This window comes from Protopterus annectens, chromosome 2.part1 (assembly GCF_019279795.1).
Source record: "Protopterus annectens isolate FY-2018-M chromosome 2.part1, PAN1.0, whole genome shotgun sequence".
Taxonomy (NCBI): domain Eukaryota; kingdom Metazoa; phylum Chordata; order Ceratodontiformes; family Protopteridae; genus Protopterus; species Protopterus annectens.
This window is the reverse complement of record NC_056729.1, coordinates 1,444,198,624-1,444,215,868: the sequence shown is the minus strand read 5'-3', so window position 1 is coordinate 1,444,215,868 and position 17,245 is coordinate 1,444,198,624. Positions and strand designations below refer to the sequence as shown.

The 17,245-nt window shown below is 41.5% G+C and overlaps 1 protein-coding gene across 4 annotated transcripts in view; it reads right to left on the bottom strand.

Annotated features, from left to right (window-relative positions):
- Positions 1-17,245, bottom strand: part of HTT (huntingtin) — a 4,811,037-nt gene that overhangs the window by 3,498,538 nt on the left and 1,295,254 nt on the right. For all 4 annotated transcript variants that reach the window (XM_044062924.1, XM_044062926.1, XM_044062925.1 and 1 more), the window contains one exon: positions 7,911-8,050. In XM_044062924.1, the coding sequence (XP_043918859.1) occupies positions 7,911-8,050 (140 nt within the window). The remainder of the gene's footprint in view (positions 1-7,910; positions 8,051-17,245) is intronic.

Here is a 17,245-nt window from a genome sequence, read left to right as displayed (position 1 = left end):
GTTTCCCCTGGGTCTTGTTTGGGAAGGCCTGGAGAGGGGCTGGAAAGGACCAGTGTTTTGAAGGGCAATGCCTACTGAATCTAGGTGGTTGCACTTGTAGTTCTTTAACAGTTTGTATAGATTTAGCCTTTTCTTCCATCTTTTTAAGAACAACTTCTGCTTTGGTGCCAAATAGTCCCTATTCAAAGTAGTGTCTAGTAATTTAGATTTGACATGATCTGGCAAGGTCTGCTCCTTCAGCCAAGCATGTCTTCTCAGTACAGATAAAGCCACACTGCAAAGTATGCTTACTAACTTGTTTTGCAGAATGAATAAGCTCCTGCAATTCTTTATTTTCTGCACAATATGGAAAGGTTACCACTTTTTGTTTAATAAGTTCCATAATATGCTGCTGGTATTTCAGCATGTGAAACTGGCAATTCAATGCCCTGATAGCAAGAGTTGCAGAGGTATATACCTTCTTACCCCATCTGGCCAAAGCTCTGGAATCCCTGTCCAAAGAGGTATGATTTTTGGCTGTAGTAGCCTTAATACCTTTTGGTCCCTGGGAAATTATCTCTGGGTCAGCAGTAGGATTCTTGAAAAGAAACTTGTGAGAATCAGGTAACTCTGTAGTACCTGTCTGGTTTCCTAGGGGCAGGAGGTAAAGTGTCTGGGGTAAGACTGGATTCCATGAAAACATCATCCACAACATCCAGGACAGGGGGTATAGCTAAAGGCCTGTGCTGAGGCAACTCTAAAATTTCTCTGAGTCGCTTTTTGGACTGAGGATAGTCTTGGCATTCCCAATAGAAATGCTCTCTTAAAGTATGCAAGGTTTCTGGAGTAGATGCAGAAGGAATGGATTCCTCTGCATCTGAATCCTCATAGGCTGATAAAGGCATGTCTTCATAATCAGAAAGGTCAGAGTCATCGGACTCCTGGTCTGTAGAACATGAAGGGGACTGGATTCTTTGTCTCTTAGCAGGGGAGGGCTGGCTTCCCCTAATCAGCGTAATAAGGTCTTCAGACATTCTAAGCATTTGTTTTTGTGGCATGGGTGCCTGAGCATGCGCTTTGGTCGCTGGTTTTCTAGGCGTAGTGCATACTCTGGGCCTAAGAAACTCGGTAGTTTTGGTTAAAAATGAAGTCATCTGTTTGATTCAAACATTAGTAGGACGAAAAACCCCCTCAGAAGCCGGTGCCTGCAAGTGGCTCCGGACCCATCTAAGGTAGAGACATCCGCTGGTTCCATAGTCGAAGAAGCATCTTGTGGCATACCAGACTCTGACTGGGTCTCAGCAGAGGCCTGCGAATCCACAGAAGCGGGCATCAGGGGCTGCAAAGGCACCTCACTGAGTACTGGCAGACTGGCAACTAGCTTAACAGATGAGTCTTCGGCAGTTTTGGACCTATGTGGTCTCTGTCTTTATCCTTATGTTTTTTCGGAAGATCGGTAGTCGGATGGCTTACCAAAGCCATTTCAGAATCCGGATACTGACAGCAAAAGAATTTAGCAACAAAGACAGCCCAATGATGAATGGTTTGGGCATTAAACAAAGCACAAAACCGACAGAGAGGGAAGTCATGGTCTGGGCCTAAACAGGTGACGCAGTAAAAATTAAAATCTCTGTGAGGTACTTGCTTTTCACAGGCAAGACAATTGTTAACTTTTTCTGATATCGGTTAGAGCAAGAAAAAGGATCCTTAACAGGGTACTTAGCTTTAGATGACTTCAGGACTATTCAACTCGAAAATGAAAAATTCAGGTAGTGGCCGACTGGCACTTGTGAACTGCTTCTGCTTCGGGGTCCCCCTCGGCAGGAAATACTGATGTAATGGCGTTGGCTGCCTGCTTTTATACCCCTGATGACCTGAAGTCATGGAATAAGCAACAGCATCCGACGCAGAAATACTAAGTCTCCGGTATTTGGGCCAACTGAGGGCTACCTGCAGGCAGATAACCCAAGTGTGATGACTGCAAAAGTGAAACACAAAGAACATCTGGAAAAGCCCCAGGAGGAAAATAATGTTCCTAGGGAGAAGGAAAAGCATGTGCATCCAGAAAGAGAAAAAAAGAGAAGAGCCCCTTGGCCAGGATGGCAAGAAGGAATAGGCTAGACCAGAGGGGGCAGGAGGGAGGAAGTGAAAACTGCAATAGTGAGAAGGATATCTACTGTTACGTTAAGATTTTACACAACTGTACTATGTCCTTCCATATCACTGTCGCAGTATTCATAACCTAAGGGAGAGCACAAAAGCTCAACAGGAATCCTGAGATAAGGATGGCATGGAAAAGCCCTCCAGAAACCCATGCATGACATCCCTGACAAAGTCAGCATTGGCCCTAGAAATAACATCCAACTTGTAATGCTTCGTGAAAGAATGAGCAGAGGACCAAGTAGCAGCTTCATGGATGGAATTGGCATCAAGGCCCTTGAAAGAAGCATCAGAAGTAGCAACAACCCTGGTAGGATGAGCCTTTACTGAAGAGGAAAGACATTTACCATGAAAATAATTATAAAAAGAAATTTACTTAGAAATCCAGGAAGAGATGGTTTGCTTAGAAATTGCCAAACCCAAAGACCTGGGATGAAAGGAAACAAAAAAAAACTGCACAGATATGTGAAGAACTTTAGTTTTACATAAATAATATATGAGCTGTCTATGCAAATCTAAGGTGTGAAGAACCTTCTCACTGCCAGACAGCAGAGAAGGAAAAATGGAAGGAAGATGAATAGCCTGATTAAGGGAAAATCACTAATGACCTTAAGCATAAAAAGAGGATTAGTATGACCAGACACCCTGTCTCTGTGAAAAATGAAGAAAGGAGAAATAGCTACAAGAGCCTGAAGTTCAGACACATTCTTAGCTGACGTGACAGCCAAAAGGAGAACAGTCTTCCAAGTACAATGCTGTGAAGAAGCTGAAGAAGCAGGCTCAAAAGGAGCCCGAGTCAATTTTTTTAAGTACAAAACTGAGGTCCCAGGAAGGCAGAATTGGCTTCCTGGGAGGTCTGATATGAGGGACACCTTTAAAAAAATTGCTTGACCTCAAATCTAGAGGCCAGAGGAGGGGTCACAGTCAGACAAGCAGAAATTGCTGACAGGTGAGCTTTCACTGAAGAATATTTTAACCCAGCATGGGGCAAATCACACAAAAGAAAACCAGAACCACCTCCACTGATAGGGGATCATAATGGAGAGAGAAAGTCGGCAAGACAGAAAATTGCTTCCATTTGGACATATATGATTTCCTGGAAGTGGGTTTCCTGGCCTCCTGCAGGACCTAAAGCATGTTCTCAGAAAAGAGCTGCCTATACGGGATCAGTCTATCACCCACAGTGTCGGTTTAAAAGTGGGACTAATGATGACAGATAACAGAACCCTTGTCTTGTGCAAGAAGATTCAACCAGTGAGGTAACCTGTGGTAACTGCCCCTGGCCAGGTGAGAAAGAAAGGGGAACCAATGCTATCTGGGCCAAAAGAAAGTCTGTAGCAAGATTTTTGGAGTCCTGCCTGAACTTGTGCAAGACTTGTGATAGTAGAGAAAGGGAATAGAAGGCATACAGAAACATCCACTTTCAAGGAAAAGACAGGGCATTCAATTTCCAAGTCAGAGGACTTGGGACTATGGAACAGAATAGAGGAAGCTGTCTGTTCAGAGAGGAGGCAAAAATATCTACCTGAGGAATACCCACCGATGGACTATGTCCAGGAATACATCTCTGTGAAGCATCCATTTGTGAGATTTTGTGCTGGAACTGTTCAGAGTCTGCAACTAGATCGTGTTCCAAGGGAATGTAAACAGCTTGAAGAGTTACTTGATATTGGACATTACATCGCAGACCTGAAAAGCAGACAGGACCTTGTACCCCCTTGCTTACTGACATAGCACATCACTGTGTTGTCGTCTGTGAAAATTTTGAGGGGTCCAGGATGAAAGAGGGCATGAAAAGCCTGAAGAGCTAGAAGCAGAGCCCTCATCTCTTTTATAATGATGTGGTTCAACCTCTGATGAAGACGCCAGAGACCCTGAACCTTAAGACAACCAAAGGAGGCCTTCCCATCCCCTGCTTGAGGTGTCTGTAAAGAGCTCGAGTCTGTACTGGAGCCTGGAAAGAAAGCCCTGGTTTGAGAGAAAGGTGATGAATCCACCACTGAAGCTGAAGCTTGAGACATGGAAGGAAGGAAGGGAACTGGGAAGGCTAGGGGGTGGCAATGTTGGAGCCACACTGACTTGAGGTACTACTGCACCTTCCTCATGTGGAGCCTGGCCAGAAGTAGCATGGGAAGAGTGGAAGCCATGAACCACAGGACTCGAGAAAATTCCTGGCCGTGACTGAAGCCAGATGAAGAAGAGACTGGATAAAAAGGCAGTAAGAGACTAGGCCTTGGGGACAGGCAGAGATGCCAGCATGGGGATGGTCTGAATCCTGCAACCAGGGAAAATATGATCCTTAGAAGGGGTCAAAGCTGATTTCTAAAAGTTTATGGGGAACCCGAGACTCTGCAACAGGGAAACAGTAAACTGGTGAAGGTGAAGCAGATCACTGGGGAAAGAAGCTTGAATTAACAGATTATCTAAGATATGTAAAGATCTCAACTCCTCCCATCCTGCAAAAGGCAATGACAGGAGCAAGGCATTTGGTGAATACCCTTAGGGCAGCAGAGAGGCCCCAAGGCCAAAGCAGTGAACCAAAAATGCAAGGAAGAAACAGAGAAATGTAAACATTTCCTGAAAAGGAGATGGCTGGGGATATGAAAGTAAGCATCCTTGAGATCCAAAGAGACCAGAAAGAACTGGGGTAGAAGAAGGGGGAAAAGAGTTTGAAGCACAACACTCAAAAGGAAGGAAGGAATCTTGAGAAAGGCATTGAGCTGGGAAAAGTCCAGAATTGGTCTCAAAGTGCCCTCCTTTCTGGGAACCAAAAACATTCAGGAATAAAAACACCTCCCAACTTGGGCAGTAGGCAAAGCTTGAATGGTGCCCTAGACCAAAAGAGAATGGAGCACCTCTGGGTAAAGAAGAGGTCATTCCCGAGGAAGATGAGGGATGCTCAAAAAGGGAGGAAAGAAATTCCACACCATGAAATATCCCTGGTGGGTGATGGACAGAACCAAAGATCTATTGTGATCTTTGAAGCGACAGGGAATGACAGAGGACTTAGAGAACCTGGCCATGGGAAAAGGGAAGCAAACTGTCAAATGGAACTTGGTTTATCCTGAAAAGCAGGTTTCTTGGAAGCGGTGGTTTCAGCAGACTTAACAGAAGGCACACTTTAGAACCCTTTTATGAGAGGACAATTCCCCTGAAACTTAGGAATAAGAGAAAAAAATATGCTTCATCGTCTGCAAAGGCTTTACCCTTATTCTGGAGACACTTGAAAAGTTCAGCAGCAGCAACATCATATTTTTTTTTTATCCAAAGGAGTATCCAATAGTCTGTTCTTAATGTCATCAGGCAGAGCCTGAAGATGAAGCCAAGAGTAACACCTCATAACATAACCAAAGACAGAAGCCCTGGAGGAGGAGTCAGCTGCACTGTAGCTGCATTTGACAGTGGTGAGCAACTTGAAATGTACAGCCCAACAGGGAATGGGCAGAGGCCCTGTCCTCAGAATCAGGAAAATCAGAAACCAGTTTTGAAACCTAAGAAAGGTGGGTGAAAACACACCTGGTCATATAATTCTGGCAAATGACAGCCCAAAAGGATAAAGTGGCAGCAGTATAAAGCTTTTTGCCCAGCCTCTCCAAGGCCCTACTACCTTTATCTGAAGGAAGCAGCTTGGTAGATGGCAACAACTTGGAGGGTTTGTCAGAAGAGGCAGACACTACAGAAGGATCAGCAGATGGGCATTTATACAGCAATTTACATTTATCAGGCACCTTGTAAATTCTATCAGGTTTCTTGAGAACACAGGGCTGAGATCCAGGGGCCACATAAGCTGCTAAAAAGGTATCCAATAGGACAGCCAGTACTGAGGGAACAGCAGAAGGCACAGGAGACTCCAGCTGGAGGAGCTCATAATACCATTTCTGAGTATCAAGAACGTGACAGCAATCCCACTTAAAAAATTCCATCATACAAGTAAAAGTATCCCCAAGAGACAGTTCTTCGAAAGGGGAAATCTGAGAAGAGTAAGCCATGAACTCTTCCCCAAAATCCAGCTCCTCAGCTGAGGAATCTACTTCCGTGGATCTTTTAAGAGGAGTGGAAGACCGGGGGGGGGCAGGCACAGACACCCCTTGATGAGGCTTTAAAGCCATTAAAGCATTAAATAATCCCAGAGTGAAATCTTGCCATTCAAATCGGGGTTCCTTAACTACTGGGGAAATATACTCAGTTTTCTGTTTCTTTGTCTGCAGGATGTCCCACAGGAAACACCCTTAGAGGGTCATACCCTTGGCATAGTAGGGATATGTTCCCTAACCAAGATCTGTGGAATCTCCCTTGGTCCCTTGGATATAATCAGCCACCGTTCTCCCACAATGCCTGGAGCAGACATGTGTTAAGCCTCTGATAAGGTACGAGAAGTTGGATCTGTGCCAACCTCTGAAGGGATCGTGGCACAAGACTCAAAGATAACCACCAGACGAACCTCTGGGCTTTCACTAGCCTCACCAGAAATGTCCAGCGGAGGCTGGACAGCAGACATTTCAGACCCAAATTTTTTTGGCTTTTTTCTTGGCTGATGACTAACCATCAGCATGTCAAGGTTCCATCACAGCACCTTGAGCCAACAGCTTAAGACAATGGGGTTCAAGGTAAGCAGATAAACAGGAGAGATGGCTATGTAAGGTCTTATGGACAAAAGCCTGGCAGATAAACCATTGCATACAGTCATCATAAGCAACCAGCCTGTCCTTATGGGAACTCTGCCACCCAAACCGACAATTTCCCTTTCTGGATGACATGAACTCAACAGCACTAAAAAAAAAAAAAAGAGAAAGAAAGACAAGTAGAAACCCCAACAGAGCCCTTATCTGAAACACAGCTTGGTAAGAAGCATAACAGAAAGGCATTCAGACCGATGTTCAATGATGGCATACAGACTATTGGCAAAAGAGTTCTGAGTAAGTGCATCTGTACATCACTGTGCCCTATGCCTTGCACAGGGAGTGTACATGTGACGTACAGCACCTATACGTACTAAAGGCTTTGAAAAACTGGCCAGACATTGGGCTATCCTTGGCAGGAGATCTCTTAGGTTATGAATACTGCAACAGTGATATGGAAGGACATCAAGTATTCCTTAGGTTCTATATCACTAGCTTCAATGTTACAGTTATACAATAACTTGCTATTGTCAGTTTCAAGTGTTTATACAGTTGTTTTTATTTTATTAGCATACCTATCAACCTCCAAAAGCATTAAAAATCAAAACACTGGCCTTTAAAATTCACAGTAGGGGGTTTAGAAAGTGAAGCAATTTGTTATTTCTCACAACAGAAGGCCTACATGAGCTAATGGTAATGAATCTTTGTACAGACATTGAGTGCATATTTTTGCATATTTTATTAAATATATAAACTAACAGGCTTGACTTCACGAGAACATCATCAATAAGGGAGGAGCACGTCTAAATCTGAGGGCCAAAATCAGAGCAATATTCCTAAATCATAGCAGTTGGGAGATCTGTCAGTGTGTCAATGTCTTACTAAATGCACCTGATGCCCGTTTATAAATGTAATCTGGGATGAGCCTGAAATTGGTCAGTACTGATCAGTGCTCTATGTCAGTAAGCAAATAGAAAATAAAACAAAAACAAATAAAATATTTATGATGAATACCTGCAGAGTATCTAAACAGAATATTTTGTTATGAATGTACAAATATGGAAGATCAAACTTAAAACCACTTTAAAGACTTTACATGTTCTTAGGAATTCTAATACTAATAAAATAGGGCTTCAAAATGAATTTTCTTACCTGAAATCCACCTCTGATAAAGTTTCTAGAAGCTCTGTTCTGACGAGCCAGTAAGAATTATCCTTCAAGTTAAGCAGGTCAATAATTAGCTGCAAACCTATCTCACTGTATGTGCTACTGCACAAACTCCTAATACAGTGCTGTAAAAAGAAAAAAGATAAATGTTAAAAACTGTAACACTTCTTGTTTTTGTTAACTACATAGATACCGGACATCAACTGTCAACTGGAAGCTTCTCCCTGATCTTCTGCTACGAAATTCCAGATACCTATCTGGCACAGCCCTCATAACCTGGAGCTCCACATTTGAGAAATCCTAATCATAATTAACAGGGGGATAGGCAAAGAGGAGATAAGGGTGACCCAGTATGCTGTGATCTTGACAACGGTAAAGGACTTTGTTATTCCCAGAAGTGTAGCTATGGTGGGGTGAAAGTGGCAGACTGCCTGGATACAGGTGTGAGGGTGTGGAATCAGTAGATGCTGATCTTTCATTAGTTGGAAGGTACCAACATTCACTTCAATACTGCATTCAGAAATGAATGCTGATACTGCTTTTGTTGTCTGGACTGAAGTGTTTCAGCACTTCATGTGTGGTATAATGTGTAGCAATCTGCTAACAGTCTGAACAGTTAAAAATGCAGGAGAAGCTGTTGTTTTTGTTCACAACCTGAAGTGGAGGAGGACACCAGATTAGGGAATGGCACTGAGCACTAGATTAGCCCAATACTCAAATGTGTACATTTAATACACATATCACTAGACTAGACTCTTCAGTCTCCACTACAAATTGTTATCCCAAAGATGAAACACTCCTCCTCACCCAAGATAGGTGAGATTGCAAAATGCTGCAAAGTCCTTCTCTCCTCCACTTGAGTCCTCAAGGAATGGGTTTACAAATTTGTTAGTGGTGGTCTTGGTCAGCTGACTGGATTCCATGCAAATGGGGACTTACACAAAACTAGCAGTCATAGGACTGGGGAGCATAGGCTTAGCAAACACAAGCTAGTCAAGGCATTCCTCATTAAGTTTCTGAAAAGGAAGTGTGCACAAACACACACATAAGGGGTAGGGGGCAGGATGCCTCCCTGGCGACATGGGTGCTCACATCAGCCACCGGGGGGGGGGGGACAAACACCTATCATAGCTGCCTGTATGATGTTCTCACTACCGACTACTCTCAGGCGAGTGAATGTCAACAAATGGAAAATGGCTCAATGGTCAGCAGGAAAGGGGGGGTCATTAAAAGGGTACAAAAATGTACTACTAAAAGGTAGAAAACAAATTAGTTCTGAAAAATCCCTCTGATATTTTACCAAGTGAAGAATATGATGTATCATTGGAGGAAGGATCACATCAAGCAAAGAAGGGAAGGGTTCACAAAATCAGATAATCACAAAGACAACTACCACACACTGCTAAAGGCCATAATCTCCAAAACACAAAGGAAGTCAGTGCAGCTAGGAATGGAGACGGAGTATAAAAAACTACTATGACTGAAGATAAAATAACCCACAATTAAGGCTTCTATAAAACACATTTCATTACCCTGGAGCCTCGGCCTATAGCCTGCCAGGGTGGTCAAAATCAAATGTAAAAACATCGGATATAAAACCAAGAACAAAGTAATTGAGCCAATAATCCAACTAATGAAACAGAGCAATACTTTTTAAATTACTTAAAACTTTAATTGTACTTTTTATTAAGCCCAAAGGGTGAACTGGCATTATTTTTATATTACAGAAACATTTTAACAGTGCACCATATTTACCATTTCAACTAAGCTGTTAAACACAGTTTAATAAAATTTGCACTCAAACAGGATTGATTTAATGAGGAACAAGGCTAAATCTGAGGGCCAAAATCAATGCACCATGCCTAAAATCACTGCAGTTGAGAGGTATGTCAATGTCTTACTAAATGCACCTGTTCCCTGTATAAATTCAGACCCCCAATACTACTTTCATTACATTCCATAAAATGCAGAGCCAAAGGGCTCTGTTTTTTATTGTGAAGATTCCTAACATGTTCCTGTACACTTGTTTTAAAAATATGTTTAACCTCCTCAAAGTAAAATAAACTACAGGGCAAGAAACAGCAGGGGAATAAAAGTTTTGAGAAATGCAATGTAATAGCTTCCCCACCTACAATAATGCTTGTTTGAGGGCTGCTTGAGGCTTAGGGGCTGCAAGTCTGAATCTCTGCATAACAGACTATGACAAGATGGCAACATGACAAAGAAAAACTACAAAAAAATATCTTAAGTGAGAAATATCTTTTCTTTATTGCCTCTGAATGTGAAAAGCTTTAAAATTTAATACAAAGATGTCCTGTACGTAACTGGAGAAAGGTAAAGAGTTTTGACATTACATATTTACAAAACATTACATACATAAAGGCTACAAATCACACAAATATGCTGCATGCCAGAGCAAGACTTGTGATGCATCGTAGTGATACACTGCAGTGTAAAGTATATCCAAGCATCCAAATGGTGAAACACGGTAAATATACGCAGCTAGCCATGCTCTGATGTGGAGAGTAGTCCAATGATAAAAAGCTACAAGAGCACTACTGCAGAGCACAGCAACAAGTAAGTTCTAGGACACGTGAGCAAGCAGCACAACCCCAACTCAACACCACCTCAAAATACAGTGCACATATGAGAGTAGGAAACGAGAACAAGTGATTCAACACTACATTACCAGCAGTATGTGGTAGAACCTAACTGAACATTGTTTTGCCCACGAGCTTCAATGAAATACAGCAATTCAGACATAACATGAAATGTATCCCCGTTTAAATACATACTACACAAATTATTGTACACTTGTAGTTAAAGTAGATGTGCCACCACTTTTAAATGACAAACTGTACACCAAAAAAGGTGTACTACCATCAATACAGTACTCTAAAGCAAGTTTATTGCAGCAAAGAAACATTGTTTAACAAACACATAGCCTTGTGCAGGTACACAGTGTTCTACTGTGGCAAGTGTACTTCCTGAGAAGGTGTGTTGCATCTGTGAGCCCTTGCCTTGGAATGAAATACAAACCATTGACTAATCTGTACCACAGTTAACTGCAACATGAAACTGCACATATCCTGTTTGTAACATATGCAGCTTTAAATCTACACTACAGCTGTGGGCTGGTATTCCAATATCAAGACTATGTATGTCCTACACAGATGTGTGCTGAGTGTATGTTATGGAGATACCTGCGTTGTCCTCCTCACATGCAACCCCAACAACGCAGTCCACAAATTCGCTATTACCTGTAAATCCCTGGGTGACCCAAACTCATACTGTCTGTGAAGCCTGGCCTTCACCTGCACATCCCCTGTGGGCTGCTGTTTGGCAGCACCCAAACAATTCACATGCATAAGTTTGAACCTGTCACTGGTCTTGTACTTAACATTTAAGATCACACAACTTAAAAGTGGCATTTACTGTGTTCCTATCCCTCTCCAAACCTGCCTATAGCTATGCCTGCTGCTGCCCTACCATGTTCTCAAAAGGTAATGGAGAGTCCAAGCTTGGACTCAAGACTGTGTCTTCACCCTGGCTGCCAAAGACATGACCCTCCTGTGTCCTGGCTGTAACAAAACAGATGAAAATGAAGCTGATCTAATTCTGCATCAGTGGAGGAACTCTTCTAATATGAGCTCAGACAAAACATCTATCAAGTAAGAGAGACCTCCGCTAGTCTGCAAACAAAAGCTCAAATAAGGATGCTAAAAGGGAATTTCTCAATTTAACCTTAAGGAATCAGTCATCCAGATAAGGGAAAACATGTAGGTCCTGCTCCCTGCAAGACCCAAGACACAAGACTAGCACCTTGATAAGTATTCTGAGCAAAGCAGCGACCAAGCAGCACCAGTAAGCAATGAAAGGGGTGAACCTGCAGATTGAAGGAGCTACCTGTGCAGATTCCAGTACAAGAAGGCATCCATCATATGCAAACACACCAGCAGCTACTGGCATAAATTCCTGGAGAATCACCTTCCAAAACCTGATATGTTCAAAAATGTTATTGAGACCCATGACAGAATGGAAAGACTCCCATCTTCTTCTGAACTGGAAGCAGGCAAAAAAATATTCCCATCCTCACTGCAAAAGCACAACTATTACAACCTCTCTGACCTGACAAGTATAATCTGGAACTGCACCAAAAGATAAGAGGATTAGGTTACATTACAGTGAAGTCTTTTCTGAGGGAGAAAACAGAAATTTTAAGATGTGACTGCAGTGACAATGAACAAAAGATACTGGTTCTTTAGTACTGCTCTTCAGTCCAACACAAACTTGGAGTACAGTTGTGTAAGTAAACTTAACATAATTCATATTTGAATTATCACTGCTACAGTAACCTATGCTAAATAGGTTATATCTTGCCAAGGATACACCAGCTGGTGGGCTTCTAAAGCTTCAAGGCACCTTCCATGTGCCCAAATTGTCGGTTAGCAATAAATAAATAATTAAATAAATGCCCACTCCCTGGCATAAAAAAACAAACAGGATGGATGGAAGGAGTAGCTGCTGCAGCAGTGATCATTTGAACATCTACTGTTACGGTAAGTTTACTTACACAACTGTATTATGCTCATCATACTCATCACTGCTCAAGTACCCTTAGCTTTATGGGTAGATTACCCTAGCTTCCTACCTTTGGGAAGTGGAAGAGTTCAGAAGGCCATGAAGAATGGCCCTAGCAAAGGCTTGGACCTAGAGAAGGAATCAAGCTTATAGTGCTTGCAAAGGTACGTACAGAGTACCAAGAAGCAGCTTCTAGAATCCATCTCTCTCCAAAAGGCAATGAGATAATGCCAAGGGCCTGGTAAAATGGGACTTCACCCTGCCTAGAATAGTTTTGTGAGTATAACAAAATGTCATAGCCTTAAACTACTATTTGGAAGTAATCTGTTTTGACACCAGTTGCCGAAATGAACAAATGATGCAAAGATTTTTAAGATTTAGTTCTGCCAAGATAGTATCAGAGCTGTTTGTTGACATCCAAGGTATGGAATATCATTTCTCTCTCACTTTTAGGTTCAGGAAGGAAAATGAGGAGACGGACAGTTTGGCTTAAAGTAAACTCGGATACCACTTTGGGCATAAAAGAAGGATTAGTTCTCAAACGAAACACTGTCCATGTGGAAAATGATACAGGGTTGACTCAAAGAGCTTGCAACTCAGATAACTCTTTCTTGCAGAGGTCACAGCAATAAGTAAAACTGTTTTCCACATTAAGAACCTCAAGTCAACAAGGTCAGATGATTCAAATGGAGCAAGTGTTAACATCTGTAACACAAAATTAAGATCCCAAGGAGGGTTCACCAGTTTACCTGATGGCCTCTTCTGCACAACCCCTTTCAAAAACATTTTGACATGAGAATGCATCAAATAAAAGAGGACTCATTGGCAGACATGCTGAAATGACAGATAAATGACCCTTGAAAAAGGAATAAGACAAAACCATACTATAGTAACTAACAAATATTGTAAAACCAGATAATAGTTAGCCCTGAATGGGTGCTCGTTATGTTGTTGGCACCAACCAGAAAACTTTTTCCATTTGCTAATATATGATTTTCTAGTAGCAGGCTTTCTTGCCTCCATTAGTACCTGCTGCACGTCCTTAGTAAACAGATGCCTAAAAGGGATTAAGACCCTATCATCCAGGCAGGTAACTGAAGTTGATTGATGTTGGGGTGTATCAAACACCCCTGTTCTTGTGCAAGTAGATCCAGTCTGTGAGGAGTAACTGCCTCTGGTCATTTCAGAAAGAAAGGTCAACCACAGTTGCCTAGGCTAGAATAGAGTCACCACAATGATCATGCAGAACTCCTCCTGAATCTTCAAAAGCACCCTTGGTATTAGTGGAGAGGGTGAAAAAGTCTACAAGAGCATTCCAGTCCAAGAAAAAGAACAAGCATCTATCTTCTAGGCCTTCTTGCATGGAGTCCTGGAACAGAATCTTGTCAGTTGGCTATTCAGAGAGGAGGCAGAGAAGTCTACTTGAGGAACTCTCCACAGATGGATCATATCTTGGAAGACCTCAGATGTAGTTTCTATTCATGAGGGTCTGCCCTGGACCTGCTCAGCTTGTCTACCACACAATTTTGCTCTGAAGGGATGTAGGATGCCTGTAAAATAAACTGTCCTGTGAAGTTATATCTCAAGCTAACATGGCTAGTCTGCAAAGTGGGTAAAACGAGGCCCCCTCCCCCACTTGTTTATGTACCACATTACTTTGGTATTACCTGTAAGAATCTGAGTTCCCGGAAACCAAAGATGACTCAGAGCTGAGTGCCTTGATCAGAGCAAGCACCTGTTTCATATTTATGTGCTTGCTTCTGTCTGTGATATCCTACACACCCTGTACTTTGTCCCTCCTGAAACTGATTCTTAAGCAAAGTCCAAGGCGTCTGTGGTGCCTGACCATTTTGGAACAGGGAGGAGAAGAGGAGACATGGATTTAACGATAACTGTTGTCTCCACCAAATGATTTCTCTTCTGACACAGCTGAGCATTGGGATTTGAAAATACAAAGAGTGTTGATGCTAGGACTAGAGACTTCAGATACCACTGTATCTTTTTCATGTGGAGTCTTGCCAGGAGTATCATGAGAATCAGATACCGAGTTCAAAACCTTAGAAACTGATTTTGATATAGATCTGCTTTTTCCTGTGGAAGAAAAGATCTTTGAACTGAGGTGTCTAACTGACATCCCAGGAACACAATCCTATGTGAGGGAGTCAAAAAGACTTTTGAATGTTCGCTTGGAATTCCAGCTTGTGTAACAGATCTCTTGCCCACAACAGAGATTCCTGACACTTTGAAAAACACTGCAAAGATAAAGTCTAAATATGGAAACGTGGATACCTTGTAGCCTTCTAATGAGCTACAACTGGAGCTAGACACTCTGTGAACACTCCTGGGCAGAGGACTGAAAATGTGATCCAAACATACAAAACCTAAGGAAACATCTGAAGTCAGACTTCCAAAATGACTGGAGACTGACCAACAGCTTGACTTCAGCTCTCCCAGTGGAAAAACAAACTGAGAAAATACAGCCAAAGATTGGCAACTTGAATAAAATTCAGTTACTGGCTAGTAAGTAAACTGCCTGGATGCTTGCGGAAAAAAAAAAAGAAATGAAGAGAGAATGAAAGAAAATCAACTAGAAATCGTGAAGACAAAACACAGACTGGGAAGAATATTGCAGCTCTTCTGCAAAAAGCAGTTCAAGTTCCAGCTTTGGTGCAAGACATGGCTTCTAGTACTCTGGAGGAAAATCAAGTCAAATGTGCTCAAAGCTGATTAAAACAAAACAAAATACTGGAGGAGTATATCAACTCAAATAACAAAAAGCTGGAAAAATGGAATATGCTTTAGACAGATATTCAGATGAGCTGATAAAACTGCAAAAATCAGAGGCTGAAATGAAGAAAAGGCTGGCTGAGTATAAAACTGCTCAGTAAGAGATGTTTCAAAAAATGGTAGAATTAGTGGACAGAGCACATAGGGAAAACCAGACATTTTCTACTATACCAGAGAAACTAGAAGGAAGAAACTATTAATTTTATGAAAGTACAAATAAGCAATTTGGCTGGTACTCCACAGCAGGAAATGTTAATTGAAAGGGCACACCATGTGTATGCTCCAAATATTGCCACGAGAGAGCAGTTAACACCTTTTTTTTTTTAGCAAAAAAGCAAACCTACCAGCAGAAATGATATTGGCAAAAGTGTGGAAAAGGGGCAAAATATTAAAAGTTGGAGGCAGTACAGTTCTTATGGAAAATAATTATTCACTGTAAACCAGGCAGAAGAGAAACAAATTCATTCCAGTAATGAGTGTATGCCGAGAGGCAGGTGTGTTATTCAAGTTGCTGTATCCAGCTGTCTTCAGAATATTTTTTTCTTGGATGATCAAAATTCATTGTTGATGCAGCAGGCTAGGGAAGAAATGCAAAAGTTGGTCCAACAAAAAAATTAACCATCAAGCAGGAGGAGGCTCTACTTCTCATTCTTCTGATAAGAGATTATACAATCAAACTTTTTCCCCTGTCCCAAAGGAAAATAAGCTTCAGAGACCGAGAAAGCGCAGGAGTTGATCAGAAGAATCTGGAGCACCAAGGATCTGAACTAGAATCTGGTGTTAGGAGATGGAGGTGAACAGGAAGAAACAAGTAACACAGAAATTAGTGATTAAATGTGAGACTGCAAAGCATCAATTGCATTTGTGAAATACAGCTGTATAAGAATAAGGAATGGACTTTTGTTGACTTTATTCAGCTTGTGAAGAACTGAAAGATATTTGACTCACTTCATGTTATTAATGTTTGGAAGAACTCTGAGGGGCGGGGAGGAGGAAGGAAAAAGGTAATTGTAAGTAATACAATTTCTCTTACCAGTATTTATATGAAACCTTTCATAACAAATTGCATATTTTACAGTCAAGTACTTAGCTGTTCTTGTAGGAGATAAAAGTTATAAAAGTAAAGAGGAGCTTTTTTTATTTTCTCTTTCACTCCTTTAGGGTATTACGAAATGTAAGCATTACAGTGCAAAAATTCAAAAAAAGCGAGACAAAATCATGCCTTAGTTAATAGGCTGAAATAGTGTGTTGTTGAGGTGGGAGATGGGGTAAAATTACACAGATCACAATATATAGAGAGGTGATATGTTTTCTCTCACTTTTGCATGGATAAAGGCCTGAATTAAGACCCACGGCTTAATCTAATAAAAATTTTTAAGGGATATAATTCTGATAATGGATAAGTTTGAGATAAGAGAAAGTCAAATTGCAGAAAACATCAAGACAAAAATGTTTAGTTAAATGGTTGGTCTAGAAATGTATACAGAATTAATTACAGGCTAACCTAAGGTGGTAAGGGTATTGATTACATGTAAGGGAGAAGCCAACTTTATCTTCTCTAATTTATTTTTACAATTTTATAAACTGAGGCTGAACTTCAATGTTGTCTACGTTCTTCTTAAGTGTGCCGAGGGGACCGAGCCAGTACTTAACTGAAGTTTACCAGTTTCCTTTTTATTACATTTCACTATTTCTACTACAGATGGAATTGCTTAATGTATTATAATGAAAGTTAGTTATATGATTATTAGTTTCATTAAGGAAGATTTATTTGATACATATGTTAAGTTGCTGTCTTTCGGCTTATCCCGGTTAGGGGTCGCCACAGCGGAACTCTGGTCCGCTAATGTTTGGTAGTGGATTTTTATGTGCCGAGTTACCAGCCCTGATGCACAACCTTCAACAAAGGCACGCCCATTCACGCATGCCTCCACACAGAAGACGTTCTAGCT